General features: G+C 36.5%; 2 protein-coding genes across 2 annotated transcripts; one reads left to right on the top strand and one right to left on the bottom strand.

The window, feature by feature from the left end:
- Nucleotides 1-5607: 5607 nt before the first annotated feature.
- Nucleotides 5608-8387, bottom strand: LOC134650651 (uncharacterized). The gene is made up of 2 exons (XM_063505582.1): nucleotides 7886-8387; nucleotides 5608-5993 (listed from the first exon to the last, which is right to left on the bottom strand). Exons 1-2 carry the CDS (start codon nucleotides 8219-8221, stop codon nucleotides 5736-5738), a joined length of 594 nt encoding a protein of 197 aa, XP_063361652.1. The 5' UTR covers nucleotides 8222-8387; the 3' UTR covers nucleotides 5608-5735.
- Nucleotides 8388-10427: 2040 nt separating this feature from the next.
- Nucleotides 10428-17368, top strand: LOC134650898 (uncharacterized). Its single transcript, XM_063505834.1, has 7 exons — nucleotides 10428-10654; nucleotides 10767-10915; nucleotides 11817-11976; nucleotides 14304-14819; nucleotides 15368-15658; nucleotides 16536-16641; nucleotides 17065-17368. Exons 1-7 carry the CDS (start codon nucleotides 10600-10602, stop codon nucleotides 17222-17224), a joined length of 1437 nt encoding a protein of 478 aa, XP_063361904.1. The 5' UTR covers nucleotides 10428-10599; the 3' UTR covers nucleotides 17225-17368.
- Nucleotides 17369-26329: the final 8961 nt, after the last annotated feature.

Here is a 26329-nt window from a genome sequence, read left to right as displayed (position 1 = left end):
ATCATATTTAGATATTTTTGAACATCCTGTTTAGTACAGATACCTGTCATGACAACTGTTCAGTCAAGGTTTTAAATATCGACACGGATAAAGTGCCAAAAATATATACACAACCCATACCCATACATTGAGGTAGTGCGTACAATATTTTTGGCACTTTGTCCGTATCGATATTTAATACCTTGACTGTAGTCGCCATCAGATATATCGGAGCGGCCAAGGTGCTCAAAAATATCTGAACACGACTCTAACGCCTCAATTGACACTAGAGGCGTGTTCAGATATTTGTGAGCGCCTTGGCCGCTCAAATATATATGATGGCGACTGTACAATGACAAAGGATTGCGAAAGTAAATATTACATGATGGAATTGGAATAGATATTGCTAAACTCGTTTTCGGCCCATAATAACAACTTTCCCCTCCTAGTAAATGTAATTATATTATACGAGTTAAAATTCAGCTATTATCTAATCCTTAACACCAATGATAATACCTTAACAATGATATTAATTTTAAATATAAATTTAGGCACATAATAGGCAAAGTTTTGTTGCTTAATGTTTAAGTAAGTACTTCAATTTTACAATGGATTTTTTTAAGAAAAGTAGGAAAAACCCTGGTAGCAATAACTAATCCTATATTAAAGGAAATATTAAGCTTAAAAATATCAATTTTATGTATAAATTTTATTAATATTATACATTGTGAACAGGAATAACCCAACAGATTATAAATTATAACTAACCATTCCTCCTCAGATCTATGAATTCAATAAAATTGCTCTATTAAAAACGTCTAATTGGACAGAAAATGTATAAAACTGACAGTTATCATTATCAAGGTGGTTTCAACAATAGGTTAAATCCAGCGAAATCTATCAAGATAATAATGACAAGTATAATGACGTCACAACGACAATCAGTACAACGACGATAACAAAAAACAGACGGTCAATGACACAGTGATATTTTGGGTTACTTGGGGCATTTTATTACACTTTTGTTCAGATTTTGGAATTTCTATGATATTTCTACTCATCACGAGCTCTTTAGATCCTGATAGTAGAAATAACTTAAAACATCCCAAATATAATAAATGTGTAGTGTACAACTTCAAATAAATGGCCCAACTCTGATTTTTGTAAAACATAAAAATTTTGTGTCTGTTTCTAACAAACATAAAAATAATTAATTAAAAATTAAAAAAACACGACTGCAGTTTAAAAGCGAACTGAAAAGCTAAAAATAATTTTAGTTATGTTAGTTACTCAACTTAATTAATGTAAATTAGAATATAAGTGTTCAGGCAGGGTCATAAACAGCAAATGCAAAAGCTTAGGCTCATTTAAGATCGTGACTGTACCTGCATATTTTATTTCAATTGCAGTCGGGGACCTTGATGTATTAAAATTTTCCCATTTAAAAGGTCCCCGACTGCAATCAAAGTAAAATATACGGGTACAGTCACGATCCTAAATGAGCCTAAACTTTTGCATTTGCTGTTTATGACCCTGCCTGACCACTTATATTCTAATTTACATTAATTAAGTTGAGTAACTAACATAACTAAAATTATTTTTAGCTTTTCAGTTCGCTTTTAAACTGCAGTCGTGTTTTTTTAATTTTTAATTAATTATTTTTATTTTATACATTTTAGTGATCATACAAACTAACCATATTTTTTATGATTTAAGGCAATGTAGTTCCTTCAAGGAGCTTTCATCATGCTGATTTTTGATATGTTACCATGAAACGTGCTTGAAAACCTAAATAGGTCGGACCCAAAAACCAGACGTATTGAAAAGTGTTGGAGCTTACTATCTCTGCAACTATATATTTCCTATAATATCTTTAATACCGCATAATTATAATACCGATATTTAGATAATAATATATGTAGGTACATGGTAGCCATTACTCAGAATTGCATGTACCTAATGCTGATACAGATGGCGCTGATTTATTCGGATCTAAAGTAACACTCGTGGAGGTTTATTTACGTGATTACCTCCTCATCAGTTAATCAACGGATTTGAGCAAAAGTTGTGGCATCTGATAGATATTACTGCGATTTAGGTTAATAGTACAAGCATAAAATATGTGGGCTTATAGCGAGCTGTAAAAGTTCCTTCGACCCTTTGTGGAGCTTGGTCTTCGGCCTTTATCATTTAGATACTTGTATAATATTGTTTCTGTGTTTGAAGAACTAGTAAGCATGGACGCGAGCTTGCGTGGAAACTGGAAACGATCCTCTCTTGGACGCTTCGAGCCATCGGCCTCTAATTGGAGCTTTGGCCTTCGGCCTTTGCAATTAAGAAACTTGGGGAAGTTCCAAAAAGCACGCACCTGGCTTACGCTCCGGGCCTTACGGCCCTACGCGGAGCTCGACCTTCGGAATTGAGGTGCTTGGGGAAGTTGGAAGCGCGCACCGAGCCTGGCTCCGGGCCTTCGGCCCTACTCGGAGCTCGGCCTTCGGTCTTCGCAATTAAGAAACTTGGGGAAGATAAAAAAAGCACGCACCTGGCTTACGCTCCGGGCCCTACGCGGAGTTCGGCCTTCGGTATGATTATGCTTGGAGAAGTTGGAAGCACGCACTGAGCCTGGCTCCAGGCCTTCGGCCCTACGCGGAGCTCGGCCTTCGGCCTTCGCAATTAAGAAACTTAGGGAACTTACAAAAAGCACGCACCTGGCTTACGCTCCGGGCCTTACGGCCCTACGCGGAGCTCGGCCTTCGGAATTAAGATGCTTGGGGAAGTTGGAAGCGCGCACTGAGCCTGACTAAGGGCCTGCGGCCCTACGCGGAGCTCGGCCTTCGGCCTTCGCAATTAAGAAACTTGGGGAAGATACAAAAAGCACGCACCTGCCTTACGCTCCAGTCCTTCGGCCCTGCGAGGAGCTCGGCTTTCGGCTTTTGCAATTAGAATACATGGGGATTTTGTATAAAGCGCGCACCGGGTCTGTCTTACGCTCCGGGCCTTCGTGTAGGGTATGCAGCTCGGCCTTTGGCCTTTGAAAAAATGTAGATTTTACAAAAAAATATGTTATTAATGACACTTTCACACTTTTTTCTGTCAAAGTCGGTACAGAGTTAGCTTAGACGGACTCTACAATCGTATTGATTAATAAATATAAGTTATTTGTACACATTTCGATTCCATTAGCGCAATTTGGAACATAGGTATTGGCGGCTTTTAAAACATGTGTTTCAAACTTTAAGTAGTATAATGTAATATGTACTATATATATGTTTTTTTATGATCGGCGGTCAAATCCTTCCTTTTAATATCCGATTCAATAATAATATTTGGTTTCATGGGATTTGCTTTTCTTAACATATTTTGAAAATTCTTACTTTCTCAATATTAGACTTAAACCAACATGTTGCATATATATTATTACTCGCCTTTCAAAGCTCTACATTTTGATACCCTACTCGATAGGTTTGCAAGATATTTTTTTCTTAAGGTTGCGTAATTTGGCGTATTAAGTCCGCCATATTGATTTTGTAATGACGTCACATAGCCTATGTCACCCGGGATGACGTAAGGATTCTAATGATATATCATACATCTAAATCGGTTAAGGCATTCTGAAGTTATCGTGGAATAAAGAAACTCACATACATATATACATACAAACATGAACGCTGAAAACAATACACTCTTTTTATTGGGCAGTCGTGTAAAAAGGGGTTTTAACTGAACTATGTTTGATATAGTCTGCTAATATCTCAGGTTATTCCAGTCCACTGTATACATAATATCTTTATCTCAGATCAACAATCTAACGTAATATCCAATCAATGTGTTGTTCAGTAAAATTGGCAAAGTCATTGTGTAAATGCATCAGTCTTCAAAGATCTCATTTCCTGAAGGTCTCATATCACACTGATCAAAACGGGAAATGTCAGCTTTGTGGTGTAATTATTCCTATTTGTCTCTACTCCCATGGTCCCCATGGACAATTGGAAGTGAGAAAAAATATTCCCATCCTACCCCACAAAGGGTGTGCACAATGGTATTTTTACATGCCTTAGCTAGATCTGAATCACCAAATGGGTACTTTTTAGTTCAATTCAATTTTAAGCCGTTGAAAGGGAGAGGGAATATATTTCCCACATTGTTTTGAACTTTGTCTCTTGTGAGTGATAGGGTTCAATTTTGCATAATTTCTGATACCCTTACGCATTATAAAAGGTTAAAATATGTATTCACATGTAAATAATACTAGTTTAATTCAACAAAAAACGTACTTTTTGTAATATAAATCCCAGGTAAAAGTAATTTTCTCAATTGTCCCCACCTCATGCTTATCTTCCCATGGGGCAGGAAAAAATGGGAATACACCATCTTTTCTAACTTGGGACCCTATGACAAAGTTTAACAAATAACGTCCTACCCCCACTGGAAGAAAATGTTCTTACATTTGATCATTAGGACATAAATTTTGCATTTTAGGCCCAAGATACACTTGTAAGTTTTACTTACGTAAGTAGGGACACAGCCACAGCTAATACAGCTATACTACATAATGAGAGATGAATATCGTTATGTCATTCTAACAAATAGCTTTGTTAGGAACAAGTACGTAAAGTAAAACTTACTAGTGTATGGCATAATGCCTAATCTTGCATCTCTTTTTCTTTAAACTGTCACCCATACTTGCAAATAACTGCCAACTATGTCGCAGGCATAGAGATAAGACTAATGTAAACATTTGGCATTGTTGGCAATGACCTATTTTGCAAGTTCATTTAACGTAACATTCTTATACCTAAGTTAATAACATTCCGTGTTAGAGAAATTCAATTTTTAATAGGCTATAAATTTATGATTTATGACTGGCCAACCCTTAAAGCTCAGCGCAACATTATGTTTCCAGAGTTTTAAAGTTTAACCTTTTGAACGCCACAGACGGCAATTGACGTCAACGCAAAATCGTGACACCGACGCCAAAGACGGCATTTGACGTCGATCGTTTTTTGATGAAAATCTACTGAAAAACACCCCACTTTTAATTTGGCATTATTTATTCACAAAACTAAATTTTACCCCCGTGGCGTCAGTGGCACGGCAAATGGATGCGCCGTTTGGCGTCCAAAAGGTTAAACTATCTTACCCTATTTCAAATTCAAAGGTGAAAGCTAAATTTCTGTCTTCGAGAATACTACAAGAAAGACAGAAGTTTAGCCTTTAAGTACTTGGCCAAGAATACACTAATTGAAGTACATGTCAGTTACACATGAACTTGCAAAATAGACTGTTCTATGTTTATGCAAACTTATTCCCAATTGAATTCAATATTTCTATAAATTTTCGTCACTGTATAAAAAGTTAGCAGTACCACTAGCTAGGTAATTCAATATTTAGGCACAATAGAGAATACTTATCAACCAATGTATATACATGCATGTAAATAAGTACATACAAGATTAAGTTAACCTTACACAACTAGATGCAGAGATTTATATGGTAATGACAACTAATTTCCATACCAAATCCACTAAAACAATGTTAGTTTAGAAATTAACCCTTAATTTTGCACGAATATGTCAAGTTAGTACACCTCTAGAATCAAAAAGAATGAATTGTTTAAAATGCAAAAAGTGTCAGAGGTTGTGTCCTAAAACACTGTAAAATTAAGGGTAATATATAGAAAATGTATGAAAATTAGCAGTCATTATTAATAACAAGTCTCTGCTAGAAGTAACAAATATTACAAATGCAAGCTTGCCTCATGGTTTAGCGTTCTCATTAGTTAGATTGCCAGTCTCCTCCTTAGCTTCATCATTTCGTTCCGCTATTTTCCCATCATCAATGAGACACATTGCTTCGTCATAAGTAGGCGGAGGAGGTTCAGAGCTTGATGGTTGCGGTTTACTCGGAGCAGCGCTTGATATTAAGGCATCGTAGGACGGAGGTAGGGTGGCGCTGGATGCTGTCCTGGGGACCTGGCCACTGTAAGATTGTTCGGCTTGAACTGCAGCCATGTCCTGGAATAGTGAAAGAGAACTTTTATTAGATGAACATAATTCTGTTCAGTAAAAATTTAAACTGTTACAAGTTAGAGTAAAAGTGTCAGGAATGTGACTGCATATTTTTAGCACTTCATATGTGACGTTATCTATGAAAAGGGACCTTATTGTCGATGGCGCTTACGCCATTATTAATGATGCTCTGATATAAATACAATGCCGTGCGACACTGTGCGGCGTAAGCGCCATCGACAATAAGGTCCCTTTTCATAAATAATGCCGCATATATTAAAGAAAAAGTCACAAAGTGGTGTAGGCCGGATACAAGCCGGTGTCTTTACTAAACTTGTAGAGTTCAAGTATAGTTCAAGCCTCAGAGAAACCTGCTTAAATACAACAACAACTTGTTCTCAAATTAGTGGTGCTAATGACTTAATGAGTTGTATGTATAACATAGAGCTAATGGCATCAAAACAACAACACCATTACTTTTATTTATTGTAACTCTTTAAGTAAACTTAAGAGGCAACAGGAGTGGTCATTTCTCCATATGAACGTACTCAACTGTTTCCTCCGTGGGTTTTAAAGCTAGAGCAATGATTTTTTCAACACTAATTAATATTGTTAATATCTATGTCAGACCGTTTTGTTTTTTTTTTGATATTTGTGGTTTTTAAGGTGCTAGGGCCCTTAAAAAATGGCCAAAATGGCCTAATTGACTATGCCGCAATGAGAGGCGTGGTATTAAAAACTGATATCAATTAGCCAAAAAAGCAAAACGGTCCAACACAGATAATTTCATAATCATTTAGATTTCCAAATTTGGTTACGATTGGTTAAGTTTTGGAGGAGGAAACAATCGAGTACGAAACCTCGAATTTTGAGATTTTTACACAGGATTTTGCGCCCTGTCCTTAACGCACTAGTTTTAGGAGCCGCTTCCGTTAGCGAGACGGGTATATTTACCTAAAATATTATTAAATCTCGGTCAGACTGTACGAAAGGGGGGGCTGGGACTTTGAATTTTTTTTGACAAAGTGGTATCATTATGACACTATTTTTAAATGATTGTAATGTGTAGATCACGTCAAAATAAGCATCTTTTATTGGAAAAACTTTTCTCTAAAATAAAAAATGGCCGAGTTAGACGCGACCAAAGATTGATGTTTTTAAAGGGAGCTGGGACTTGTAAAATTGTATTATTATAAAAACGTCGGTTCTGGCGCTTCGCCGGCCGCTGCCGCGGCACGCTCGCTTCGCTCGCTCGGCTCGCGCGCTGTATGGTCGCAGTTCTACCTAACACTCCTCCTCGCTTCGCTCGTCGTCGTACCTACTCCGACCTGCCTTAAAAGCCTGGCCTGCCTTAAGCTCTATCTCCGCCATTTTCAGTTTTAGTAAAAAGTTTTCCAAGTAAAAGTTGCTTATTTCGATGTGTTCTATACATTAAAATCATTTAAAATATATGTCATAATGACACCACTCTCAATGAAAATTTTCTAAGTCCCAGCTCCCTTTAAAAATATCAATCTTTGGAGGCGTCTAACTCGGCCATTTTTTATTTTAGAGAAAAGTTTTTCCAATAAAAGATGCTTATTTTGACGTGATATACACATTACAATCATTTAAAAATAGTGTCATAATGACACCACTTTGTCAAAAAAAAATCTAAGTCCCAGCCCCCCCTTTGCTACAGTCCAACCTAAATCTCAGCTCCTGTTTCGTCTTAAAGGTGCAAAGATAGCTATTATGCTATCATACATAATTATTGACATTGCACAATTGAATCACGGTTCAAAGCAGTTTTATGGCTTGCAATTATATTTTAATGCCATCTGGCTACGTCACACACCCCAGCTGACCCATAGAATACAAAAATTCAAATTTGTATCACTGTTCTAGTGCGCACTTACCCTAATTATTGCACGTTGGTGGAGCAGCATTTGTATTACACTTTTTCTCCTCAGATATAACATACTTTTTACGGCTACCATCATTCCGGAACATATAAATATTGGTCCCACTAGCCACATGTGTCCTAAGTTACTCAAGATGTAACCATCGGCGTCTCCCAAGGCAAGGACTGTGATAATGGTTCCGACAGAAAAAAGGACCATAGAAAGCACGAAATACGAGTAACTGGTGCAGTCACATCTGCCGAACCTCTGCTCTTCATCTAAATCGAAGTCTCTATGCCGTAACCGATGTAAACGTTGTCTGATAAATGGACTATCGAATACGGTAGCCATTTTAAGAGAAATCTCATATATCACCCTAGGAATATAGTGCACTTCACAGTTTCATTCTTATATTAAAATAATAAGTAATATGTCTAAGTAACTGGACCATGGAATAACAGGAATATGAAAGTGCAAACAATAACAGAAACGTTGCTAACTTGCTAGTCAGTCACTTCTCGTCGCTCGCACATACAGTGTTGCCAGAGCGCTTCCAGCTTATGTACGGTCGTACGTCAAAAAAGGTACGATTTTGATAAAAAAAGTACGGTTTTTTTTATTAGTATAATTTTCTTACAGAAACAATATTTATATGTGGGTGTGTGGGTGGGGGGTATGGTGGGTCGATGAGACATGAGTATAGTTTTCCTGATTGTTACTGACTGACAAATTGATTTGACCAACTATAAGTGTAGTGTACACGTCATATACTTGGTCAACCAGATCTTGTCAGTAGAAAAAGGCGGCAAATTTGAAAAATGTAGGCGCAAAGGGATATCGTCCCATAGAAAATTTGAATTTCGCGCCTTTTTTTACTGACAAGATTTGGTTGACCAGCTATAGTTAACCAATTTTGTTTGCATTGATATAGATAGGTACATGAAAAATAAAATTTGTCAAGCCATTTCCGTCAGATGAAAAAAGCGGCAAATTTAAAAAAAAATGGTGCGAAGGGTTATGGTCCAATAGAAAACTTAAATTTCGCGCCATTTTATACTGACTAAGTTGTTTGACGGGCTATAAATGGCCGGCTGAATTTTGACTACCTGAGTTTTGTAATCTGGATAATAATGCCAAATAAAACGAAATACACTCAGATGACTAAGTAACTTTTTACTGGATATGCAAATGTACATATATAAATTAAAAAGAAATGCATGTGAATAAGATTGGTAAGATAAACAAGTAGGATTTATGGACATGATATGACTTAGACCTGACAGCCCGAGAACAAATTCTTTATAATTTTTTTAACTTCTTTTAGCGTTTTTATTATTCTTCGAGCAACTGCACTGCATTAGAAGCAATCACAAAGCAATATTAATAATATTACACATAAATTATTTAATGTAGTTTTATGGATAATAGCCAATACCCTACCAGGGTGCCATGTCATCTATTTCCATTGTAACATCTATTCTATTGTACCATGGTTAACATGGTTTGCAATAAACGATATTACTTTAGATATTTTGCCCTGAACAAACCATCCTGAACCAATACAACGAAAAAAAAAGTTGATAAACAATCGTACATCAAAAGGTACGGTTTTAGTACGATGTACGCTGCTTACAAAAAAGGTACGCAAGGGTCCAAAATAGTACGGAAAACCGTACTAAAAGGTACGATCTGGCAACACTGCGCACATAGCAAAGCAAACAGGTTAGATTAGAAGGTATAGCGATTCTATCGACTGAAATCGAATGATCAAAGGAGTTAACGCAAAGAGTAGTATAATCGATACGTGACACACACAGAGCGTGATTGTACTTGTGATCGTGTTGTGATTTTGTTGTGATCGAAACAGCTTTTGGCCGTGACTTTACCATACTTGTTGCTTGCGGTTCTTAAAGCCGTAACATACTACCGCACCGCGACCTTTTTGCGGTCAAAATATCTTTTTCTCGCTCTAACTTATAACTGCGTCCTTAACGCACGTCCGGCGATTCAACCTGTCCAATTTCTTGGTCTAATGTGTATTTGCGTCTCAAAATTTGCTTAATGAGAGAGTGAGACGCATTGCTCGTGCAAATGGTCTCGAAGGGATAAAGCTTTGGTTTCCTCAGCGGCCGTCTCCATACAAATACTACGACATCTATATTTAGCCGTATTATTTAGTATGGAGACGGCAGTGTTAGCCGAAACGTTAATGCAATTGAAAATGTTGGCCATGAACCATTATAAATTGCATTAAAGTTTCGGCCAACACTGGGAGACGGCCGCTATATGACGGCACCGCTATCCTAGGAAAACCGATCTTAAGCGCATTACAAACATATTTATTTTGACAGAAAAAACACAGACATCGCAAATTGTTACATCTGTAGAGTCCTTCATGAATCGATTCTATGAACTCGATTATGTGATTAAAGATGTTCTGACTGTTAAATATGGACCTTAAATAGACTGGGCCCTTTCTCATAAAATTGTCTTGCGTTTTATTTCGTCTGACAGCTCGACTATCTTTTGAGTTGACAGACAATAGAAGATTTAAGACAACGCAGACAAACGAAAATCGCTACGCTACTAGTCGTAAATAGAGTATCTTGTAATTTTCATTGTTTTTTCCAAATTTCAAGTTGCAAATGGCTTAAAAAAGAGTGATACAATTACAGTGCTATTAACTTTCATGTCCCGAAGTACCCAAGTATTAGTGGAGTTTCGTCAACATGGCTCGTACTCGCACTTTCCTCTTGTTTTGTTTAGTTATCTTCATTAACACGGGTATGACATTATTGTTCTTTATATTATGTTCTTACTGTTATTTAGAAGTTATTATTAAAAAATTGTGAGTATATTGATAGTATATTAATGATTTCGAATGATTCTTTTTTAGTTGCGCCGTGCAAGGTGTCATTGACGAATAATGGGCCGGCTGTGCGTGGTTCGAACATCACGTTCACGGCCGCCTTGTCACAGAGTTGTATCGGGGAAAACCTAAAGTATGTGTTTATGGACAGCAGTGGTTACACTGACTATGCTGAGGTGAGTTGTAGTTGTCAGGAAATCTTCATTATTTGGCACAAAATCGAAGTCAACTGTTACAGTCAGATCAGAGGAGACAGCCGCCCACGTCATTCTCGAATGCCCAGGGGTGGCAGAATACCGGGCACAACACCTCGGCTCACCGGGGTCGCTCCCAGAAGTCGTCGGCAACGTCAAGGGTCTGCTAGGCTTCCTGGTAGAGCTGGGTTGGCAGGAATAGGCCGCCAACCCATCACGCAAAATAGGCGCAATAATATGACGTCGAGTTGCGGAAACCAAGCCCGCGAATACCTATAACCTATAACCTATATACAGTCAGATCCAGAGCCCCCCCATAAGTAAACTTCTATGCAGAAGGAGGTCATAGCGTGTCAAGGTAATTTTGAACACCTCACCCGCTCAGCAACTTCTGCTGCTGACTGTACAAAGCATACACCCTACCATGTAAAAAAATTGCAGAAGGCCCTTTTGATAAGCCACGGAACAACAAATTGGCTGGATTAATTAATAGTGATGCCTATAGTTATACATATATTATACTAGTGGTTAGGTGAGCTATAAACTTTACAAACACTATTTCTCTCTGTCATTTTGAAAACTCTAAAAATTAAATAGCTTGGTCTCGCAGATATTTTGTGTTTGTATCTAATAGCTCATGAGTAGAAGCTGGAATTCTCGTGGCAATTTTTAATTTTCCTAGGGACTTCTTATTTACCAACTACCAATCATCAATGGCCTTAGCGTCTATTGCAGACGATTTACGGTGTTAAACCTGAGAGATATCCCATTACACTGCCTGGAATGGAATTGAGGAAACATAGGGATACTCAGCACCTGCATTACCCTCTCCGCTTCACTGTCTTATCCCACACATGGTCTTCATTTGGTTGACTTGTTACAGTTCATGTCCACAACTGGTGTCGTAAACTGGACCGTTGAGTACAAACGGAATCTGTATGTTGCTCGCCAGTACACAGCAGAAGTCCATGTGAAAAGGCTATACAATATCATCAACATGTACATTGAGATTGCTAGAGCGAGCAGTGACTTCACTCTTACAGGTAAATGATTGAATTTAGTTTTTTTGTTTCAAGAACAGAGATTGTGTATTTTATTGTGACTTCTGTTTTTTAGGGTTCCGTACCCAAAGGGTAAAAACGGGACCCTATTACTAAGACTCCGCTGTCCGTCCGTCTGTCACCAGGCTGTATCTCACGAACCGTGATAGCTAGACAGTTGAAATTTTCACAGATGATGTATTTCTGTTGCCGCTATAACAACAAATACTAAAAACAGAATAAAATAAAGATTTAAGTGGGGCTCTCATACAACAAACGTGATTTTTGATCGAGTCCGACTCGCACTTGGCCGGTTTTTTTTTTGCTTGTTTTGCTCTATTTTTTGTTGATGGTGCGGAACCCTCCGTGCGCGAGTCCGACTCGCACTTGGCCGGTTTTTTTATCTGAATATTGCACAGTGAAAAAGAAGGGCCAATGCTAGAGCTCTTAGGATTGACTTTGTAAGTTGTAACGGCAAACATTTGTATATTTTTCATGAAAATTAATAGCTGAATTATGTTTTTTAATGTATGTATTATCTATTTAAGTACCTAATGGCGCTCCCACATTGGCTGTTATAAAATGTTATATAACATTGTGTGACAGGGACATCATAATAAAACGCTACCAATACTATCATGTTGTTCCAGTCACACAATGTTAAATAACATTTTATAACAGCCAATGTGGGAGGATATTTTGGGTTAGTACATCCAAGTAACTTCTGAGTGTTGGGTTCTTCCAAAAATAATATAATTCTACATGACAATGTGTCTTCAAAATCACTCAAATACTCAAATACACCTTATGTATATACTTTGACAAATTACTTGTACTTTACACAATTCCACATGTGTGTTTACATCGGTTAAAAATAGTAAACAATATAACACAACACGCGTCATAAATGAGTCAGTCCATATTGCACGCATGATAGCTGTTATCAGTGTTAACCTATCAAGTGACATTCTATTCATGACTTTCAATGTATTGAAAACTTACCTACTCTTTTATTCGATTTAAAGGCAACACTTAGATTTGTTTTATAAATCCTTATCATATTATTTATTTCTCTATCTATCTAATACCTTTAAACGAGCAATTCTTGTATATTTATATTCGGGATCTCGGAAACGGCTCTAACGATTTCGATGAAATTTGCTATATGGAGGTTTTCGGGGGTGAAAAACCAATCTAGCTACTAGGTCTTATCTCTGGGAAAACGCACATTTTTGAAATTTATATGTTTTCCAAGCAAAGTTCGGTCTCCCAGATATTAGCTTGTAATATAAAGCGTAGTCGGTATAATCCCCCAAAAATATAGAGCTGCAAGTGCCCATAGACTGCGGTGGCACGCTTGTTTGCCACCGTCATGGTATAAAAAAAGTTTCAATCTTTTTACTTTTAATGCAATATTTTCGCTGGAGTATTTTATAACTTTATGTTGGTATTTCCCGAAGTGTGTCAGACGGATGTTTAATTATAGACCTTCAAGACCTTGTTAAGGCAACTTTCCAAGTTTCCAGGCAGATGATAGTTAAATTTACATTCGGGGTTTCCCGTGCCGACAATGAATTAATGATAATAACGCGAGGCCAAACGTTATTACCAGCATTGAGAAAAAAATACATAGATTGCTCACTCCATACATCAGTTTTGGTACCAAAAAGACTATTACATATTTTCATAGTCGACATCTAGTAGTGGAATTATCAGTACTGCTACTTGACAATAGATGTAGCACCGACCGGAAAGTCTAATGCTCAACAACATAAGACTTTCCGGTCGGTGCTACATCTTACTATATTTCTCTATGTTACCAGTGATTGATTATAGCGAGGTATTTTGAAATGCCACTTACAAATCTTACAATATTATGTATTTGTATCTCTCCTGTATAATCCATAAGGAAGCGCGCAATAGTTGTTTGTTTTACAAGGGGGCAAAGATGTTGTTTAACTCCTCGTGCTAATATTGATACCTGAGCAAGCGAAGGATTCTAAAATTAAGTATAACACGAAAGTAGCGTGGTTCAAAATTGGAAACTTGCGGGTTTGTTGAACGGATATTTTTTTTTTACCACCATCTTGAAGAAAATATTTACTGTAAAAGAAGCGCTTCGTCAGTAAAGTGCGGATGCCAGACTTTGACCATCATTTGTGACTTTTGTATTGCTTCAAGACAATAGGTCCCATACAGACTTTTGATCCTCAAAACAAACCTGATCGACTGATACCATTCATAAAAAAAATTCAAATACCCTATTATCTAAACATATCTCTTAAAGTCTACAAAAACAATATTGTTTTAAGTGAAAGTTATATTTTCAGACACCCTACACGGCGGACTTGTTCTAAAGCAGAACAACGTCATCCGCCCAAACACCTTCGTAGCCATCAACCAGACTGTCCATCACTACATAGATTTGCCTCAAGTTGAGATGGACTTCCTAAAGGCCAACGCTTCCCAAGTCATCACTTACTGGTTCATAGACTGCAAATACATCGATCAGACGACTACTATGTCTTTAGACAACACATATCATGATACTATGAGCGAACACAACATTGACGTGCTAGTGGTCGCTAACAATGATCCTTTACCGCCAATAACAACAACAACTACTACGACTACAACAACAACAACAACGACGACAACAACAACAACTTCTACTACAACAACAACAACAGAAAAACCCGGTGAAGTGATACCAGCTCATCATAATATAACCAAGAGGGCGGCGAAAAAGAAGAGTCCAGTGAATGATTTTATTTGTCGCGATACGGTGGTGCCGATTGGAGATAATTATACGTATGGACATTATCAAGCCACTTTGAAAGTTAGAGGTAAGCATACGCAATTAATAACTACAGATAATTATTAATTTTACTGTTTCACTTGACGTATTTTTGGTCTTTTGCACAACATTTTACGCAGAGCCTAGGTTTCCATTTTCAAGCAATACGTATACATGATTACGACGGTTTTTAAAAACAACAACACACGAAAATATGAATACATACTTACAAAGTGGCGGCGCGTCCATAAAAGCCGATTCCCACCGGCTTGCCTGTTTTTGGACGTTTGAGCAGAGTTGTAAAGGAAATAATGTAAGCCAATTTAGCCCCGGCTTGCCTATGGATATGTTTGACGCGCCGCCACTGTTACATAGTATGTTACTGGTGTTACTACACATACTACAGAAGGTGCGAAATTAGAAATTTCGGAATTATTTTGCAAGTATGATTTAGATAACCGAGCGGCAGGAGGCCGTCTTATAGTACATAGTATATTGTACACAGGCCCTCACAATATCTTTGCTTAAACTTTCTTCATAACATAATGCCTCAATATTTTGGAAACAGCCCACTAACCCACCATCATTCTATTTCAGAACCCATCTCCAAAATAAACATCACCGGGCGCAACTGGCTTCAGCACGGAGACCTCCTGAATCTCGAGGTCAAATACACCGGCTCACCCCCCTTCGATTTCTGCGCCCAATACAAAAAGGGGGAATATAACATAACTGGGAACGAAACGTGTTCAGTCACGACCAGGACGGTTGTTAATACGTTCCCGCTGGTCCGGTATTTTCTGGATAGCGACCAGCATACTGTGGTCGTGATTATTGAGAATGAGATGGGAAGGAATGTTTCTAGGGCTACTATTAATATTTATAAAGGTGAGTTTTATTTTTATAGCAAAAAATGTCATAAAATTTCTCATTGTAGACTGTTCTATCATATCAGCCTGTAAATTTTGTCGTTATCTTAGAAAAAACCGATTATCATGCCATATTTCATGAATTCATCCATTTAGACACGGTTTTGAAATATATAATACACATAAGAACATTATGGACAATACAAAAAGAGGGAATATAATATTACGGGGACCGAAACGTGCTCGGTCATGACCAGTACTGTGGTTAATACGTGTAGCGACCAGCATACTGTGGTCGTGATTATTGAGAATGAAATGGGCAGTAGTATTTCTAGGGCTACTATCAATATTTATAAAAGTAAGGAATAGTACATTACGAGATTAGATCCACATATGAATTAACTATTTCTCAGTACTTACTCCTTAAGACTGTCGTGTAACCGCGGTTTGCTTTTGAGTGCCCTGAGAATACCTCAAGAGACTTTAATTACCTATATATCTATTCCAAAGAGAATAGAGTGTATAGAGGGTTACTGTCATGGTAAATTATCTAGCCACAGTACATTTACTGCCATCTTTCGACAGAAGATTTAAACGGTTAGAACACAATTTGACTTTAATAAAACAAATAACACATATCAGTGAAAGAATAAGGATCAAAGTCAAATGGTGTTCTAACAGTTTTAATTTCTGTCGAAAGATTGCAGTAATAACAACAATCCGCCTCTATTTCAAATTCTCTTTGATCTATTCTTAGTTATTTAATGCCAGACATTTGAACTACGGAAAGCTGGTTTATTGAGACTATAAAAAAAAAACATACAACCGAATTGATAACCTCCTCCTTTTAGATTTGGAAGTCGGTTAAAAAATAAGTCTATTTTTTTTATTTGCAGCGCTGGTCCACGCGCAGCTGTCTGTGATCGTGGTGCCCGTAGTGTTCTGTCTGCTCGCCGTTATTTTGGTGGTGTTCGGCGTTGCTTACTACCAGCACCGCTCTAAGTAAGTACATTTTACCGTAATACCAAACGGCGGTAAGGTTAATGAGACCAATATGCGTCTGCGAGAAATTCACGATGCGATACATGAGCGTATTTTTTACTTGTTTCAACTGTCTGCTTTTGAGTGCCGGAACTAAAAACAATCCCACAGTCTTACAATAGTATACTGTTGTTTAAAAAATGCTCCCGGTTAATACCTTTCCTAAAATAAACTATGAATTTTTAAGGATTCTTCTTTATATGTTTGTATAGTAATGTTAATATATCTATACGTTTTTATCAAATTGTTGTTATATCCCTCTGCGGTGGACTTCAAAATGTTTAATTCCTATCCCTATTCCATCTGAACTTTCCAAAATCTCATCTATTATTAGATACAATTTTACTTGTAAATACTAAAATACCTATTCTAAACTTGTTCCAGATACACAATAGAAGTAGCCGACTTCGATTTCGGCCAGCAAGCCAACTTAGACTACAAGACGTTCAGAGAGCGCCTTCGGGACAGCTTCCGGAGCGCCCTCAACCTACGACACGACTCCGAGACGGACCCGCTCACTCCCAACTCGCGGTACGACTCATAGACATCCACCAACACCAAATCCGTGGAATTTTCTACCTTATCGTACTATATATACGGTTGCATTTTGAATGACGTACAGTGAGCGATTCTAGAAAGCTTCTGAAGCGGCCTCATCCTACGACGCGACTCCGAGACGGACCCGGTCACTTCCAACTCGCGGTACACCACTAAGATTCATGCAATTTTCTACTATGTCCTACTTAATATACGGTTGAATTTTGAATGACGTTTAGTGAATGATTCTAGGCAGCTTGCGTGGCGCCTCCATAACACCACAGTTCAATTTTCAATCGTATCCCCGTCTACTTATGATTGGATTTTGGTTGCGTACAATTTATCTCTGGTATAGTTCCAATGCAGTACAAGACATGTCAGATTTTTTTTTTAAACTTTCCCTATACACTGATTTTATTGCAAATTTCTGCTTTGATCCTTGTTACAAATCACCAGAAAGGCGTGTTTTAAAACGTAAAGTATATCACCGTTTGTTTTACTCGTCTATTGTAACTTTCGATTATTAGCCGATCCTCTTTTTAAATTCAACAATTATCGTTATTAGGAACTAACCTCTAGACTCTTAAAATAGGAAAGTTTTTATATTTCAACTTTTGCTTTTGTGCGTAAAATTGTCACACTTAAAGTCAGAGATAAAATGTAAGACGTCTAGACAATGTAAATAGGGTAACATAACCAGATTTGTATTCAAATCGGGGCGCAAATCATTTGAAAGTTGAATGGTGAACTAAAATTTTACTGTATTTGCCGTCGTGCCAAAAAACTTAGATTTTGTTTGCATTATCAAATTTTAGTCAATGAACTTACTAAACTTGTTTTTTACTCGTCTCACTAAAATTTCAGTGCATCAATCTTTATTTGTCTGCGAAGTTATTATTTGCCGTGAGTTTCAGGTACACATTTTGTTAATAATGACTTCCCAGGCGTAAACGCGGTAAAGTGAATAAGGGAGATGTGTGATGATGCCTCGTATACGTCAGCTGCTGCCCTGTTAAGGAGAGAACGAACATGGTCATAATTATAAAACCGTTGTACAAAAATTAAAAATTAAAAAAAAACCCCGACTAGATTGTAAGAGCTGATGATCTTCAAACGGCTGAACAGATTTTCATGAAACATGGCTAAGAACTCGGGATAAAATTATCTATGACACAAAAAAAAACTAAACGAAAATCGGTGCATCCGTTTGGGAGCTACGATACCACAGACAGATACGTTAAACTTATAACACCCCTCTCTGCGTCGGGGGTTAAAAATCTGTTACTGGCTTACGGTCCATTATATTGAATGCTCAGAAATCAAAGTCTTTTCTGTCGCGGCTCTTTAAGTGCAAAAAAGACAGTAAACCTTTTTGACCAGTAGTTTTATGCGAGAAAAATTAAGAAAAAGCTTGTTTTTTTTTTTAATTGTTTGAAAACTTTAGTGTTGAATTACTTTTTTGTGTGTATGGAGTTATGTCGTCTTACAAAAACTACCCACATTTCAGTAAAAAACGAGACATTAATGTTTTCAGTATATGAAATGAAAAATTAAATATTTATCTAAAAAACATTTTTTTCTGAAAAAATTGTATCTTTCTTCGATTGCAATAAAATGTAAGTATGCCTGATTTTTAATTTATGCGAAGTTATTTTTATTTACATACTTAGTCATAGTTTTAAAGTTTAAGGTATTTTTTATTTATTAGATAGTGATCTCTACTTTATATTTAGTTATTAATTAAATTAGACATTGACATAAATTATAATTTTTTCAACATTTGCTTGGCGCTTTTATGCCTCATAATATCGTAGACAAAATAATACTAAGGTGCGTGAAGTAATGCAAAACATTGTAGACATAATTTCGGACGCTGAAGTAGGTGGCTCTGTACGACCCAGTGCGGTCGAGTTAACAAACATCTGTACAAGCTAAAATTTCAAAAATATATTAATACGACCTTATTGTCAGTGTCCTAGAGGCGTGTTTGTGAACTCGACTTTACATTATAGAATAAATAGGTGGTCACAAGCTTTACAACAAACCAAAGACACATTCATGGAGTAAGATGCGTAAAATCTAACCCCCTTATTCAGAAACGCGTTACAAACCTCAATTAGCTAATAATCGTTTGTCCTTATCTGTCATTTTGACTTACGTATTTGTAAGAAAGGGATAAAACAATTTAACTAAATCAGGCCCGTAAAGTTTTATGAAAAAGGGGGTAAGACAATTTCGTGCTTCCAATTTGACAGGTAAACGAGATATCGCTGTCCATACATTTTGAGGTAATCCTGATTGTCAAAAGTTGACGGTTAAAATGTTTGACAATTCAATGACCGCAAAGCAGGACAGCACAGCGCCATCTTTTGGATGTCAAACTAAGCGGCATGTTTTTTTAGACTTTACCTCTCTATTACAATAAATTCTCTTTGCAACAAACGGGTTTTGGCAGCTCTACGTCTAAAAATTACTTGGCTGTTAAGTTTTTAGACTAAATTTGAACTATTTTACGTATATTTGTATTGCTTTATCTATGCCCATATCAAAATGGCTACAACCGACTGATAAGTGCCAGCATTCCAGTTAATTTAATACTTAATGTTTCTGTTTGATTTGATATCGTATTTTGTTATTGTACATGTGGCAAAAACATGATTTACGTAAGTATTATAGATGTTATCAGAGACGAGTAAATAATAGAAAATGTAACTTTCATTATTTAGATTGTGTTAATAATATTCACCATCTACTTTTTTTTATAAATTTGTACGTACAATAATTTGCACATAACGCGTCTTATTCTTCGTTTTTCATAGTTTGTTCCTCAACAAAACTATTTAAGAGTCCCTAAGCAAGCTCGGCCGAATTTTACCTTCCCATGCAAACGGAGTTGCGTTCTCATTTTAAAACGACGTGTTGGATTGTAATAAAACTTTGCACATACAATATATGACATGCGGTATATCTAGTCTTGTAATTAGTTTATATAGCTTAAGCTTAGAAATAGAGCAAAAACCGGTTTTGTATGAAAAACTTAACCCTCTAGTTCGTACGAAGCTCTATTGACGTCTGTTAAAGTTCAAATATAAACAAATAATTTTAAATTCGCTGTATTTTTACTATGATATCTGAAGCTATATAAACTAATTACCTTATCCTATTGTTAGTACAAAGTTTCAGAGCAATCTAGCTGGTCGTTTTAAAATGAGAGTGTAACTACGTTTGTATGGAGAACCGAACTTGCTGGGGACCAAGAACTCATCTTTGTATAAAAAATACAAGTTTTTATTATTTATTGGTCTCTGATAGTCGTAGTTAGCGGAAGATTTTCAAATAACGCAAAAATCTATGTAACTTTATGGTATTGTTTATGATTTATTTATTTTTACATTGTACTTGAATTGAATATGAACTGGACAGTCAAAATCAAGTGATCAGTCATGTTTTGTGATATACATATAGGATAGATTAGCTCTAGTAGTATATATAAGCATTAAACATGAAATTGAGGATTAATAAAATGTTATTTAAATATGTAATTGTTTCACTCTTTACCACTAATATCTGCGGAAAACCTATAAAAATATTAAAAACTCAAAAATGGGCTCAGGTAAGGTATGTTCTACCCCTTTACTAAAATAAAACCCTTATTCTTACATTAAAATCACGCTCAAAACTTCCCAAACAAAACCATTTAAAATTCAAACCCAATACAGTACTTTACAACTTACAACTTTGGAAAACTCCACCCATTACGTACGCCAAAGAGAATTTGAAATAGATTGTCAAAGTAAATTATGAAGCCACGGTAAATTTACTGCCATCTTTAGAAAGAAGATTAAAACTGTTAGAACGCCATTTGACTTTGATCCTTATTCTTTCACTGATGTGTTAAATATTGAAATTAACGCCATCTTCTCGACAGTAGGCCAAAGGTATGGTGCAATCTTTTCGAGCGATGGCGTCATAACCTTTGGCCTACTGTAGAGATGGTGTTAATTTCAATATTTAACAAATTAACGCATATCAGTGAAAGAATAAGGATCAAAGTCAAATGGCGTTATAACAGTTTTCATATTCTCTCGAAAGATGGGAGTAAATGTAATGTGGCTACATAACTTACCATGACAGTAACTCTCTATACACTGTATTCTCTTTGCCTACGCTAAGCGCTAATTTAAGCACTCAGTCGACTGAGGCATTAAAAGTATTCGTTTTTCGCATTTCATTAAAATGTTAAGTACGTAAGCGCGGTCTAGGCTTGATGCGGAGTCGTTTTAATCGTGTAACGAATACATGAGTACTGTTTTAAATAGCCTGCTCAGCCCCTAATTAAGTACCGCGGGGTTTGAGAAAGGAACAGTGCGTCAGATATGCACTTAAGGGATGAAATTGTATAAAGAGTACCTAAAATAGGGTCGCTTTCAGAAATTTTGGGATTACGGGTCTAGTATAATTTACAAATGTTCTGCGAAAAAAAACCTATTGTAACACATGTAAGTAATAAACGATTTAATAAAAATTTGTACATGTACACTGTAAAGTTGCGCTCCGTGATTGTTGAGCCATTTAGGGTTCTAGCTAAATTGGACATTCCATAGCGTAAGTATTGAACAACCAACTTAGCTAGGACCCGGGTTTAACAATCGCGGAGCATGATGGTACATGGCGTACAAACATAATTTTTGAAATTCGGCAATAAGTATAGTATGTACCTACATATACCAGGGTGCGTAGCACTAGCAAACGTGCAATCGTTAACGCTCCGTAGCGAACTAAACTGTCACTGTCGCACTAGTATGGAAGAGTGATAGAGAGATGACTACGATACGCTACGGAGCGTTAGCGATTGGCACGTTGGCTACGCGCCCCGTTGTGGTCTACCTCCCGTAGTTCGGAACAGGGATGTTGCGAATATCCGCAACCGCGGAACATCCGCATTATTTTCAACATCCGCATCCGCATCCGCATCCGCATAAAATCGATGCGGATTTAATGCGGATGCGGATGTGGAACAGGTTGGTACAGGAACGTCTTAGCATCGGCGTAAGTGCTAGACTGCTAGGTAATTTAGTCATTAATCAAAAAAACCTATTAGAAATGAGCAGTCAAGCGTGAATGGGACTTAATGTACGGAACCCTTGGAACGCGAGTCCGGCTTGCACTTGGCCGGTTTTTTGAAATGAAAATTACTAAAATGTAATATTTGACGTTTTTTATGTACCTATCTTGACATCCGCATCCGCATCCGCATCCGCGGATGTTAGCCTTTACAAATCCGCATCCGTATCCGCATCCGCGGATGTCAAAAAATCGGCATCCGCAACATCCCTGGTTCGGAATTCGGGTGCATTGCCAACTGTTTTATAGGATAGAACTACCTACCAGGGATCGGATACCGGTATTTTTTGTATGGGAACGAAAACGGTATTTTATTTTTGCTAATTATTTCATTTCTAATTGGGCAATCTAATAATACGAAGTCGTTACCTAAACACAGAACTGAGTCCTACATTTCGAGTATAAAACAACTAAAAAAATATGGTTATTTCGAAGTTTTTTCAAAAAACCGGTTCCGATCCCTGCTACCTACTACTCTGTACTACCTACTTATGTAAGCATGTTATTTCCAAGCCAGCCTGCTGTAGGTACCTATCACCATGAAAAGGGCCGGCTCTCGTAAGTCGATCTGTCGCGACTGCTTAATTTTATTCCGGCGGGGCTGAGAACTTTGAAAATCTAAATTTGTGTATCAGTATCTTCATCTCTTTACTCCAATGAAACAAGAGCGAATAGACATGAAGATATACGGTAATTTGAAGGACACTAGTACCTACTTTTCATTGCTTGTTAGCTTAGGTCAGTAGGTACTTAATAAACATTTGAGAAACATACCGACATTGGGAACCTACTTATGACTTACATATGATCATGTGCCAAATGATGATGATGCATTTTATCCCTCATTAGGGACATAGGGCTCGCAGAAGAATCCTCCATTTGTCACGATCTTGAGCGGCAACTTCCAGCTCTTTCCAGCCGAGTCAAGTTGAGCCAGCCTCCTTCTCAACTGATCGCTTCCATGTGGTACAAGGCCTCCCCCACCGTCTAACGCCAGCCGACTGCCAGCGAAAACCCTGCTTGGCCAGATGGCTGGCCGGCCTACGGAGGACGTGCCAATGATAACTTATGAAAATTATAATTTTAAGAACCATTACTGTTTCTAACTTTAAAAGTCGCACTATTCTTGTTTTCCCGTTGTTGTTATGACTACACATTTGCTTGTAAGGTACCCGTGCTAGTAATTCTCAGAACTGTAGCGTGTAACTGAAGTTACTCATAGCTAGCGACTTACATAGTAGTAGGCATCATAATAATGCTTTGTTTACGGTAGATGATATAATTATAAAGCTAAAGTAAGTACCTATAGGCTATATACCAGCAACTGTTGCTTTCAAATGATCTACTCGTATGGAATGACAATTTTGTAACTGTTGCTTTCGAATGACTATAATTTTATAAATATTGTGTCACGCGGTTACGTGTTTGTTTTACCCTCAACTAGAAAAGGAATCTTTGATATCCATAGACTAGGAATTTGATATCTGTATGACTATTAGGACAGTAAGTTAAATAAATGCTTACGTACCTAGCTAAGTACCTTCCTAATTTCCGGACCCTGATATAGCATCAATAGAGTAGGTACCTATAAGTGGTACTTATATTAAAGTCGATTGTCACCTTATTTTCTTTGTTGGCCTACCTATATACCTACGGGCCACTTGCACAATTTACTAGCCCGGGGCTTATAACCGGTTAAACCTGGAGTTACCATGGTTACCAGTACAATTTGACACTGGGTTAACGGTTTAATCGCTTAACCCCGGGTTAGTAGGATGGTGCAAGTGGGCCAAAGTATTAATTTTGTTTGTTAAATAATTATATACTTAAATTAAGTATATGTCATTAAGCAACACATTATCTTACCCTTTTTATAATCTTAGGTACAATTCATTTCCCCTAACTCTTACCTTATCAATTACCTAGGTACTGATTTTGTCTATGGCCCCTAACTTTGTACTTACTATACTTAAATAATAGGTAAGTAACTAGTTATATTATACCTACTAATCGTGGAATTATAAAATGATTCGTTGGCCACAACTTATCGTATCGCTTTCATTTATCTGAAAACAAAGGCAATGTGTGACACATTTGTTTAATTCAATGAGTGTTTTACTCGGTAAATTTAAATTAATATAATAATAATGATACTATAACCTATTATAGTAGCTACATACATGTGCAATAAGTAGGACATAGCTAAAATTTGTTTACTTTTAGTCACCAACTCAATAGAAAATAGTTTTGTATGACTCATGTTTACAATTTAACAATGTTAACGCACAATGTTTTTCACCATAGTTTTGTTTGTGATTAAGTTATATGAAAGTTTTAAACAAACGCTATTATGAGTAGATAGCTTCATAGTTAAGATTACGAGTGCATAAACTCCATTGTTCTGTGAAGTAACGCATAATAACATAGTAGGAGTCGAAATCGAAATAAAAACATAAGAGACCAACATGACATAATCTTAGGGCCTTCCTCTCGCACTAATCGACCGAGCGTTAGCGAAGGTATCCGTTTCAGCTTGGGCCAAAATGCTTTCGTAATCTTCTCCTTTGAAGGTCGTATTTCTCAACCGATTCTCGTGAAATTTTGTAATTTTTTTGTCGTTTCCTTTTTTGAAAAATTTTGGAAATGGGCATAAAGGATTTTAGTGCCAGTCGGTTCCATGGCACTTAAGACCATTGCATGACCATTGTGAGTTGACTGTGAAAATGACTCAACAAAGTATTTTTTATTTATTAATTTTAAGCGTTTGTAGGTAACTTATCGCGAGATCTACATATATCACTCTCACATAGTCACTAGTAAATTAGAGATCTGGTAATAACTGGTAATCTAAATTTGCCTTTTAAATTCTCATTTCTAAATACAGTTTATCGATGTCTCCTAGTTTCTCGACACAGTTTTGACGAATGGATAATAAGGAACCTAGTTCGCACATTAGTTACTCTCACAGCTTATCAGTGAAACAACAGAGATTGGTTAAGAATAACAGAAAATGAGCACGCAATAGTCGTAAGAAATATTGTTTGTCTTTATCTGTCATTTTGACTTATGTATTTATAATAAGAAAGGGATAAAACATAAATTAACTAATTAAGGCTTGTAAAGTTTTATGAATAAGGAGGTTACTTTTCTGATTAAGTTTACTAATGGGCTGTTAATTATTGCGGCGATATTTATTTACCTACCTACTTATCTACTTAATTTATCATTCAACGGCTCAAAAACGGCTGTTGTTGTTTAAGTTTTTCTTTAACGTTAATAGGCAACTATTATGTAAGTAGTTAACTACATCTGAATACGTCAAGTACGTACCTACGTAGGGATGTACATATGGGATGGTAAATATCTAAGCACCTATTGTAGGTACCTAGATAAATAATTTTTTCTACTCCAGCACTTAAATGTGTCAATTAAATGACTGACAGTGATATCTAAAGCAATGTCATTTGAATGCTTTGTCTATAGGCTCATAAGATGACTGCTAGCAGTCATCTTATGAGTATAATACAACTGCTTTATTTTTTTTTAAAGATACAAGTTCCGATCATCTTGATTGAAAGAGGTATGTTTTCATTTACAATAATAACTCTTTTTTTTTTAAATAATAACTCAATTTTTTTTAAATAATAACTCTTTTTTTTATAATAACTCTTTTTTTTTTAATAATAACTCTTTTTTTTTAATAATAACTCTTTTTTTTAATAATAACTCTTTTTTTTTTAATAATCTCTTTTTTTAAATAATAACTTTTTTTTTTTTTTTTTTTTTTTTTTTTTTTTTTTTTTTTTTTTTTTTTGCTGCAGCTGTCATAGAAAAAGTAATGTATGCAACAGCTCATAATTGGTTCTTAAAATTCTCGGGTCTTTTTTTACAAAACTCGACTACGTCTCGTTTTGTAACTTCGACCCTTGAATTTTAAGAACCCTTATTATATCACTGTTGCATAAACTACTATAGGAACGAAAAACTG

Source organism: Cydia amplana, chromosome 9, assembly GCF_948474715.1.
Source record: "Cydia amplana chromosome 9, ilCydAmpl1.1, whole genome shotgun sequence".
NCBI classification, from domain to species: domain Eukaryota; kingdom Metazoa; phylum Arthropoda; class Insecta; order Lepidoptera; family Tortricidae; genus Cydia; species Cydia amplana.
This window is presented reverse-complemented; position numbering and strand designations above follow the sequence as displayed.

What these genes read in the sequence shown, in the direction of transcription:
- LOC134650651 (XM_063505582.1), bottom strand. Translation starts at nt 8,221, where the DNA reads ATGGCTACCGTATTCGATAGTCCATTTATCAGACAACGTTTACATCGG. An exon ending in ACCAACGTGCAATAATTAGG is followed by an intron (nt 5,994 to 7,885) that starts GTAAGTGCGCAC and finishes TCACTATTCCAG; the next exon opens with GACATGGCTGCAGTTCAAGC.
- LOC134650898 (XM_063505834.1), top strand. Translation starts at nt 10,600, where the DNA reads ATGGCTCGTACTCGCACTTTCCTCTTGTTTTGTTTAGTTATCTTCATT. An exon ending in GTTACACTGACTATGCTGAG is followed by an intron (nt 10,916 to 11,816) that starts GTGAGTTGTAGT and finishes GACTTGTTACAG; the next exon opens with TTCATGTCCACAACTGGTGT. An exon ending in TACTATTAATATTTATAAAG is followed by an intron (nt 15,659 to 16,535) that starts GTGAGTTTTATT and finishes TTTTATTTGCAG; the next exon opens with CGCTGGTCCACGCGCAGCTG.